Source organism: Callionymus lyra, chromosome 3 (assembly GCF_982586985.1).
Source record: "Callionymus lyra chromosome 3, fCalLyr1.hap1.1, whole genome shotgun sequence".
NCBI lineage: Eukaryota > Metazoa > Chordata > Actinopteri > Syngnathiformes > Callionymidae > Callionymus > Callionymus lyra.
Window position 1 is genome coordinate 1,414,479 of NC_141820.1, and position 12,500 is coordinate 1,426,978.

A 12,500-nucleotide genomic window follows, 5' to 3' on the forward strand; every position below is an offset into this window, starting at 1 on the left:
AAAAGTTAAGTTTGTTTTATCTTGAGCTCAAACTCTCTCCTCCTGGACATTTATAACACCATCACCAGAAGGACCATCACTGGTGTCTCTGTCCTCCTGGACATTTATAACACCATCACCAGAAGGACCATCACTGGTGTCTCTCTCCTCCTGGACATTTATAACACCATCACCAGAAGGACCATCACTGGTGTCTCTGTCCTCCTGGACATTTATAACACCATCACCAGAAGGACCATCACTGGTGTCTCTCTCCTCCTGGACATTAATAACACCATCACCAGAAGGACCATCACTGGTGTCTCTGTCCTCCTGGACATTTATAACCATCACCAGAAGGACCATCACTGGTGTCTCTCTCCTCCTGGACATTTATAACACCATCACCAGAAGGACCATCACTGGTGTCTCTCTCCTCCTGGACATTAATAACACCATCACCTGAAGGACCATCACTGGTGTCTCTCTCCTCCTGGACATTTATAACACCATCACCAGAAGGACCATCACTGGTGTCTCTGTCCTCCTGGACATTTATAACACCATCACCAGAAGGACCATCACTGGTGTCTCTGTCCTCCTGGACATTTATAACACCATCACCAGAAGGACCATCACTGGTGTCTCTCTCCTCCTGGACATTTATAACACCATCACCAGAAGGACCATCACTGGTGTCTCTGTCCTCCTGGACATTTATAACACCATCACCAGAAGGACCATCACTGGTGTCTCTCTCCTCCTGGACATTTATAACACCATCACCAGAAGGACCATCACTGGTGTCTCTCTCCTCCTGGACATTAATAACACCATCACCAGAAGGACCATCACTGGTGTCTCTCTCCTACTGGACATTTATAACACCATCACCAGAAGGACCATCACTGGTGTCTCTCTCCTCCTGGACATTAATAACACCATCACCTGAAGGACCATCACTGGTGTCTCTCTCCTCCTGGACATTTATAACACCATCACCAGAAGGACCATCACTGGTGTCTCTCTCCTCCTGGACATTTATAACACCATCACCAGAAGGTCCATCACTGGTGTCTCTCTCCTCCTGGACATTAATAACACCATCACCAGAAGGACCATCACTGGTGTCTCTCTCCTCCTGGACATTTATAACACCATCACCAGAAGGACCATCACTGGTGTCTCTCTCCTCCTGGACATTTATAACACCATCACCAGAAGAACCATCACTGGTGTCTCTCTCCTCCTGGACATTTATAACCATCACCTGAAGGTCCATCACTGGTGTCTCTGTCCTCCTGGACATTTATAACACCATCACCAGAAGGACCATCACTGGTGTCTCTCTCCTCCTGGACATTTATAACACCATCACCAGAAGGACCATCACTGGTGTCTCTCTCCTCCTGGACATTTATAACCATCACCTGAAGGTCCATCACTGGTGTCTCTGTCCTCCTGGACATTTATAACACCATCACCAGAAGGACCATCACTGGTGTCTCTCTCCTCCTGGACATTTATAACACCATCACCAGAAGGACCATCACTGGTGTCTCTCTCCTCCTGGACATTTATAACACCATCACCAGAAGGACCATCACTGGTGTCTCTCTCCTCCTGGACATTAATAACACCATCACCAGAAGAACCATCACTGGTGTCTCTCTCCTCCTGGACATTAATAACACCATCACCAGAAGGACCATCACTGGTGTCTCTCTCCTCCTGGACATTTATAACACCATCACCAGAAGGACCATCACTGGTGTATCTCTCCTCCTGGACATTTATAACACCATCACCAGAAGGACCATCACTGGTGTCTCTCTCCTCCTGGACATTTATAACACCATCACCAGAAGGACCATCACTGGTGTCTCTCTCCTCCTGGACATTAATAACACCATCACCAGAAGAACCATCACTGGTGTCTCTCTCCTCCTGGACATTTATAACACCATCACCAGAAGGACCATCACTGGTGTCTCTCTCCTCCTGCACATTTATAACACCATCACCTGAAGGTCCATCACTTGTGTCTCTCTCCTCCTGGACATTTATAACCATCACCAGAAGGTCCATCACTGGTGTTTCTCTCCTCCTGGACATTTATAACACCATCACCAGAAGGACCATCACTGGTGTCTCTCTCCTCCTGCACATTTATAACACCATCACCTGAAGGTCCATCACTTGTGTCTCTCTCCTCCTGGACATTTATAACCATCACCAGAAGGTCCATCACTGGTGTTTCTCTCCTCCTGGACATTTATAACACCATCACCAGAAGGTCCATCACTTGTGTCTCTCTCCTCCTGGACATTTATAACCATCACCAGAAGGTCCATCACTGGTGTTTCTCTCCTCCTGGACATTTATAACACCATCACCAGAAGGTCCATCACTGGTGTCTCTCTCCTCCTGGACATTTATAACACCATCACCAGAAGGACCATCACTGGTGTCTCTCTCCTCCTGGACATTTATAACACCATCACCAGAAGGACCATCACTGGTGTCTCTCTCCTCCTGGACATTTATAACACCATCACCTGAAGGACCATCACTGGTGTCTCTCTCCTCCTGGACATTTATAACACCATCACCAGAAGGACCATCACTGGTGTCTCTCTCCTCCTGGACATTTATAACACCATCACCAGAAGGTCCATCACTGGTGTCTCTCTCCTCCTGGACATTTATAACCATCACCAGAAGGACCATCACTGGTGTCTCTCTCCTCCTGGACATTTATAACCATCACCAGAAGGACCATCACTGGTGTCTCTCTCCTCCTGGACATTTATAACCATCACCAGAAGGTCCATCACTGGTGTCTCTCTCCTCCTGGACATTAATAACACCATCACCAGAAGGACCATCACTGGTGTCTCTCTCCTCCTGGACATTTATAACCATCACCAGAAGGACCATCACTGGTGTCTCTCTCCTCCTGGACATTTATAACCATCACCAGAAGGTCCATCACTGGTGTCTCTCTCCTCCTGGACATTAATAACACCATCACCAGAAGGACCATCACTGGTTTCTCTCTCCTCCTGGACATTTATAACCATCACCAGAAGGACCATCACTGGTGTCTCTCTCCTCCTGCACATTTATAACACCATCACCTGAAGGACCATCACTGGTGTCTCTCTCCTCCTGGACATTTATAACACCATCACCTGAAGGACCATCACTGGTGTCTCTCTCCTCCTGGACATTTATAACACCATCACCTGAAGGACCATCACTGGTGTCTCTCTCCTCCTGGACATTTATAACACCATCACCTGAAGGACCATCACTGGTGTCTCTCTCCTCCTGGACATTTATAACACCATCACCTGAAGGACCATCACTGGTGTCTCTCTCCTCCTGGACATTTATAACACCATCACCTGAAGGACCATCACTGGTGTCTCTCTCCTCCTGGACATTTATAACACCATCACCAGAAGGACCATCACTGGTGTCTCTCTCCTCCTGGACATTTATAACACCATCACCTGAAGGACCATCACTGGTGTCTCTCTCCTCCTGGACATTTATAACCATCACCAGAAGGACCATCACTGGTGTCTCTCTCCTCCTGGACATTTATAACCATCACCAGAAGGACCATCACTGGTGTCTCTCTCCTCCTGGACATTTATAACACCATCACCAGAAGGACCATCACTGGTGTCTCTCTCCTCCTGGACATTTATAACACCATCACCAGAAGGACCATCACTGGTGTCTCTCTCCTCCTGGACATTTATAACACCATCACCAGAAGAACCATCACTGGTGTCTCTGTCCTCCTGGACATTTATAACACCATCACCAGAAGGTCCATCAGGATCAATGGTGTCTCCACTCATCAGACTCTTCAGCCCATCAGGGAGGAGACCGTCTTCAGAACAAGCAGGTTAAAGGTTAAAGGTCACCATCGCTCTCACCTTGAACTCCCTGAGCCTTTGTTTTTGTTGATATTCTGTTCATTAGTTGTTTATTTAAGTTTGTTGATTATTTATTATTTATTTATTATTCATTTTAATTTCTTTTCATTCGTCTTGTATCTTGTGTCAGAGAAACTACGTCTTGATGTGTTTTTGACGATAAAATAACTTCATATATGTTTGGTTTGTTTTGAAGATTAAAGTCTGCAGATGAAGGTATAAAAACATATAATGCAAGAGACAGGGACACCTAGTGGCTTCTTGATGAAACTTCATCGAACCATCTCTTCCATGTACCTGACCTCCAGGTGTGTTCGTGAGGCTCAGGTGTTCACAGGTGTCATGGATCCACTCAGTTATATAAGTCACTGTTTACACTTGAACTAGGATCAGGTTTCACAGCCTGAGGTGAAACTTCTGCGTGTTTCCAGCGCGACCTTGAGACGTGACTTCCTGTTCTTTCAATCGCATCAGTGTTTGAACGTGTACTTACACATGTATTCTATTACAATACTGCACTCAAGTACTACCATCTGTTCCAGTGTGTTGTGGTTTTAATGTTGTCCTTGCGTTCCAGCGTCGCCGACTCGACGCCTCGCGACGACAACTCCTGCTCCGACTTCGCCGAGAGCGAACCTCGCCCGTCCCTGTACGCCACCATGCCCGGCACCAAGGTCAGCGTTTCACCTTCGACCTCCTGCCCCCGTGGCTGAGTTCTATGGATTAGTTCCGTCTTACGGGTCTTTTGTTTCGAGGTCACTTTGATCGCTTTGACCTCAAAAATGTTGTCCGTGAATCTGATGCTCACGTTAAACTGGTGTGTGAGCTCAGAAGGGTCGCGACCTCTGACCTGTGGCTCCCCGCTGACACTCACCAGGATCGTCTGTCAATCAATTCTGACACTAACATGGATCAGAGTCGTCAACGTTGAAAATTAGACAAACTTTGAAAAATTGAATCATTTGTGTTTCAAAAGTTTAAAATGTATACAAAAATATTTGGAGGTAAACGTTTAAATGTTTGTTTAATGTTATAATTCCAATAATTAACGATGACAAACGTTTATTCACAGCCAAGTGTTTTAATTCATCATTTTATCAACACGTTAAAACTAGTTAAAGTCATTACAATAATTACAAACAATCGTTGGAGTAATTGTCCTGATTGTCTCTCACACACACACACACACACACACACACACACACACACACACACACACACACACACACACACACACACACACACACACGCACACACATGCACACCTAAACACACACACACACACACACACACACGCACACACATGCACACCTAAACACACACACACACACACACACACACACACACACACACACGCACACACATGCACACCTAAACACACACACACACACACAGATCCACGCACACACACGCACACCTAAACACACACACACACACACACAGATACACACACACACACACACGCACGCACACACCTAAACACGCACACGCACACCTAAACACACACACACACACACTCACGCACCTACAGAAACACACAGACTGACCCGCAAACACACCCTGAGTATCAACAGTAGTAGCTTCTCGACTACATGTTGCAGAACATTTGTAGAATCCTCTGGTTAAACAAACTCCTCCTTCAGGGAATCATCTCTCGCTACGACTGTCACAGGCGTGTCGTGATGTCGCTGAAGACACGCGTGTGTTCACTTATTCTGTCGGCTAGAAAACACAAATACACATACGGTTGAGAAATGACGGACAAAAATACTTTTGAGCAAATACAAAAGGATCCACAAGAGGGCGATAATGATTTAAGAAGTTCTCTCGTCCTGTGAACCTGTTCACCGGCTGCACCTGTTCACCTGCTGCACCGGTTACACTAAAAACACGTTTAAAAAATGAGATTCAAAAAGACAGACACTGAGAGAAACTAGTCCTACACGTAAATCAACTTAAATAATAATAATTCAATATATAAGTTCAGTTAAATCTCTTTTATGTTGTATTTTATTTCTAAATGTATCCAAAACACCACAAACTGTTTGGTTTTGATGACATTGGCAGTAATTTTATTTATTATTTACTATATTTATCTCTCACTATATTGATTGAGTTCAATTAATTTAAAGTTTTCTGTGCAAATTTTAATCAAAGTTTTACTCTTGTATTTATTTTGTTGCCTGTTATAGGTAAATACACCTTGTTCTGTACATGATCAATACATGTACATGATCAATACATGTACAGGATTAATACATGTACAGGATTAATACATGTACAGGATCAATACATGTACAGGATCAATACATGTACAGGATCAATACATGTATATGATCAATACATGTACAGGATCAATACATGTATATGATCAATACATGTACAGGATCAATACATGTATATGATCAATACATGTACAGGAACAATACATGTACAGGATCAATACATGTACAGGAACAATACATGTACAGGATTAATACATGTATATGATCAATACATGTACAGGAACAATACATGTACAGGATTAATACATGTACAGGATCAATACAGGATTAATACATGTACAGGATCAATACATGTACAGGATTAATACATGTATATGATCAATACATGTACAGGATCAATACATGTATATGATCAATGCATGTACAGGAACAATACATGTACAGGATTAATACATGTACAGGATCAATACATGTACAGGATTAATACATGTACAGGATTAATACATGTACAGGATTAATACATGTACAGGATCAATACATGTACAGGATCAATACATGTATATGATCAATACATGTACAGGATCAATACATGTATATGATCAATACATGTACAGGATTAATACATGTACAGGATCAATACATGTACAGGATTAATACATGTACAGGATCAATACATGTACAGGATCAATACATGTATATGATCAATACATGTACAGGATCAATACATGTATATGGTCAATACATGTACATGATCAATACATGTATATGATCAATACATGTACAGGAACAATACATGTACAGGATCAATACATGTACAGGAACAATACATGTACAGGATTAATACATGTATATGATCAATACATGTACAGGAACAATACATGTACAGGATTAATACATGTACAGGATCAATACAGGATTAATACATGTACAGGATCAATACATGTACAGGATTAATACATGTATATGATCAATACATGTACAGGATCAATACATGTACAGGATCAATACATGTATATGATCAATACATGTACAGGATTAATACATGTACAGGATCAATACATGTACAGGATCAATACATGTACAGGATCAATACATGTATATGATCAATACATGTACAGGATCAATACAAGTACAGGATCAATACATGTACAGGATCAATACAAGTACAGGATCAATACATGTACAGGATTAATACATGTATATGATCATTACATGTACAGGATCAATACATGTACAGGATCAATACATGTACAGGATTAATACATGTATATGATCAATACATGTACAGGATCAATACAAGTACAGGATCAATACATGTATATGATCAATACATGTACAGGATCAATACAAGTACAGGATCAATACATGTACAGGATCAATACATGTACAGGATTAATACATGTATATGATCAATACATGTACAGGATCAATACAAGTACAGGATTAATACCTTTACAGGATTAATACATGTATATGATCAATACATGTACAGGATCAATACAAGTACAGGATTAATACATGTATATGATCATTACATGTACAGGATCAATACAAGTACAGGATCAATACATGTACAGGATCAATACAAGTACAGGATTAATACATGTATATGATCATTACATGTACAGGATCAATACATGTATATGATCAATACAAGTACAGGATTAATACATTTACAGGATTAATACATGTATATGATCAATACATGTACAGCATCAATACAAGTACAGGATCAATACATGTACAGGATCAATACACGTACAGGATTAATACATGTATATGATCAATACATGTACAGGATCAATACAAGTACAGGATCAATACATGTATATGATCAATACATGTATATGATCAATACATGTACAGGATCAATACATGTACAGGATCAATACAAGTACAGGATCAATACATGTACAGGATCAATACATGTACAGGATTAATACATGTATATGATCAATACATGTACAGGATCAATACATGTATATGATCAATACATGTACAGGAACAATACATGTACAGGATTAATACATGTACAGGATCAATACATGTACAGGATTAATACATGTACAGGATTAATACATGTACAGGATTAATACATGTACAGGATCAATACATGTACAGGATCAATACATGTATATGATCAATACATGTACAGGATCAATACATGTATATGATCAATACATGTACAGGATTAATACATGTACAGGATCAATACATGTACAGGATTAATACATGTACAGGATCAATACATGTACAGGATCAATACATGTATATGATCAATACATGTACAGGATCAATACATGTATATGGTCAATACATGTACATGATCAATACATGTATATGATCAATACATGTACAGGAACAATACATGTACAGGATCAATACATGTACAGGAACAATACATGTACAGGATTAATACATGTATATGATCAATACATGTACAGGAACAATACATGTACAGGATTAATACATGTACAGGATCAATACAGGATTAATACATGTACAGGATCAATACATGTACAGGATTAATACATGTATATGATCAATACATGTACAGGATCAATACATGTACAGGATCAATACATGTATATGATCAATACATGTACAGGATTAATACATGTACAGGATCAATACATGTACAGGATCAATACATGTACAGGATCAATACATGTATATGATCAATACATGTACAGGATCAATACAAGTACAGGATCAATACATGTACAGGATCAATACAAGTACAGGATCAATACATGTACAGGATTAATACATGTATATGATCATTACATGTACAGGATCAATACATGTACAGGATCAATACATGTACAGGATTAATACATGTATATGATCAATACATGTACAGGATCAATACAAGTACAGGATCAATACATGTATATGATCAATACATGTACAGGATCAATACAAGTACAGGATCAATACATGTACAGGATCAATACATGTACAGGATTAATACATGTATATGATCAATACATGTACAGGATCAATACAAGTACAGGATTAATACCTTTACAGGATTAATACATGTATATGATCAATACATGTACAGGATCAATACAAGTACAGGATTAATACATGTATATGATCATTACATGTACAGGATCAATACAAGTACAGGATCAATACATGTACAGGATCAATACAAGTACAGGATTAATACATGTATATGATCATTACATGTACAGGATCAATACATGTATATGATCAATACAAGTACAGGATTAATACATTTACAGGATTAATACATGTATATGATCAATACATGTACAGCATCAATACAAGTACAGGATCAATACATGTACAGGATCAATACACGTACAGGATTAATACATGTATATGATCAATACATGTACAGGATCAATACAAGTACAGGATCAATACATGTATATGATCAATACATGTATATGATCAATACAAGTACAGGATCAATACATGTACAGGATCAATACATGTACAGGATTAATACATGTATATGATCAATACATGTACAGGATCAATACAGGTACAGGATCAATACATGTACAGGATTAATACATGTATATGATCAATACATGTACAGGATCAATACAGGTACAGGATCAATACATGTATATGATAAATACATGTATATGATAAATACATGTATATGATAAATACATGTTTATGATCAATACATGTACAGGATCAATACATGTACAGGATTAATACATGTATATGATCAATACATGTACAGGATCAATACAAGTACAGGATCAATACATGTACAGGATCAATACAGGTACAGGATTAATACATGTATAGGATCAATACATGTACAGGATCAATACAAGTACAGGATCAATACATGTATATGATCAATACATGTACAGGATCAATACATGTACAGGATCAATACATGTACAGGATCAATACATGTACAGGATTAATACATGTATATGATCAATACATGTATATGATAAATACAGGTACAGGATCAATACATGTATATGATCAATACATGTACAGGATCAATACATGTATATGATCAATACATGTACAGGATCAATACATGTACAGGATCAATACATGTACAGGATCAATACATGTACAGGATCAATACATGTACAGGATCAATACATGTACAGGATTAATACATGTATATGATCAATACATGTACAGGATCAATACAGGTACAGGATCAATACATGTATATGATCAATACATGTACAGGATCAATACATGTACAGGATCAATACATGTATATGATAAATACATGTATATGATAAATACATGTTTATGATCAATACATGTACAGGATCAATACATGTACAGGATTAATACATGTATATGATCAATACAAGTACAGGATCAATACAAGTACATGTCCTTCATCACTGCCTTCATCATGAACATGTTCTTCATCACTGCCTTCAGCATGAACATGTTCTTCATCGCTGCCTTCAGCATGAACATGTTCTTCATCGCTGCCTTCAGCATGAACATGTTCTTCATCGCTGCCTTCAGCATGAACATTTTCTTCATCTCTGCCTTCAGCATGAACATGTTCTTCATCGCTGCCTTCAGCATGAACATTTTCTTCATCTCTGCCTTCAGCATGAACATGTTCTTCATCTCTGCCTTCAGCATCAACATGTTCTTCATCGCTGCCTTCAGCATGAACATGTCCTTCATCGCTGCCTTCAGCATGAACATGTTCTTCATCGCTGCCTTCAGCATGAACATGTTCTTCATCACTGCCTTCAGCATGAACATGTTCTTCATCGCTGCCTTCAGCATGAACATGTTCTTCATCACTGCCTTCAGCATGAACATGTTCTTCATCGCTGCCTTCAGCATGAACATGTTCTTCATCGCTGCCTTCAGCATGAACATGTTCTTCATCGCTGCCTTCAGCATGAACATGTTCTTCATCGCTGCCTTCAGCATGAACATGTTCTTCATCGCTGCCTTCAGCATGAACATTTTCTTCATCACTGCCTTCAGCATGAACATGTTCTTCATCACTGCCTTCAGCATGAACATGTTCTTCATCACTGCCTTCAGCATGAACATGTTCTTCATCGCTGCCTTCAGCATGAACATGTCCTTCATCGCTGCCTTCAGCATGAACATGTTCTTCATCGCTGCCTTCAGCATGAACATGTTCTTCATCACTGCCTTCAGCATGAACATGTTCTTCATCGCTGCCTTCAGCATGAACATGTCCTTCATCGCTGCCTTCAGCATGAACATGTTCTTCATCGCTGCCTTCATCATGAACATGTTCTTCATCACTGCCTTCAGCATGAACATGTTCTTCATCACTGCCTTCAGCATGAACATGTTCTTCATCACTGCCTTCAGCATGAACATGTTCTTCATCGCTGCCTTCAGCATGAACATGTTCTTCATCGCTGCCTTCAGCATGAACATGTTCTTCATGGCTGCCTTCAGCATGAACATGTTCTTCATCGCTGCCTTCAGCATGAACATGTTCTTCATCGCTGCCTTCAGCATGAACATTTTCTTCATCACTGCCTTCAGCATGAACATGTTCTTCATCACTGCCTTCAGCATGAACATGTTCTTCATCGCTGCCTTCAGCATGAACATGTTCTTCATCACTGCCTTCAGCATGAACATGTTCTTCATCACTGACAGACTCACATGCGATGATTTGAATAAAACAACACAACCATCAATAGACTCACACTCCTCATGATGACTTGAATGAAACAACACAACCATCAACAGACTCACACTCCTCATGATGACTTGAATGAAACAACACAACCATCAACAGACTCACACATGATGACTTGAATGAAACAACACAACCATCAACAGACTCACACGTGATGACTTGAATGAAACAACACAACCATCAACAGACTCACACATGATGACTTGAATGAAACAACACAACCATCAACAGACTCACACATGATGACTTGAATGAAACAACACAACCATCAACAGACTCACACATGATGACTTGAATGAAACAACACAACCATCAACAGACTCACACGTGATGACTTGAATGAAACAACACAACCATCAACAGACTCACACGTGATGACTTGAATGAAACAACACAACCATCAACAGACTCACACATGATGACTTGAATGAAACAACACAACCATCAACAGACTCACACGTGATGACTTGAATGAAACAACAAAACCATCAACAGACTCACACATGATGACTTGAATGAAACAACACAACCATCAACAGACTCACACGTGATGACTTGAATGAAACAACACAACCATCAACAGACTCACACATGATGACTTGAATGAAACAACACAACCATCAACAGACTCACACATGATGACTTGAATGAAACAACACAACC

The 12,500-nt window shown here is 39.8% G+C and overlaps 1 protein-coding gene across 1 annotated transcript in view; it reads left to right on the forward strand.

Moving 5' to 3' along the window:
- Positions 1-12,500, forward strand: part of crybg2 (crystallin beta-gamma domain containing 2) — a 92,789-nt gene that overhangs the window by 7,444 nt on the left and 72,845 nt on the right. The window contains exon 2 of the mRNA XM_087786136.1: positions 4,510-4,606. Coding sequence (XP_087642262.1) covers positions 4,510-4,606 — 97 coding nt within the window. The remainder of the gene's footprint in view (positions 1-4,509; positions 4,607-12,500) is intronic.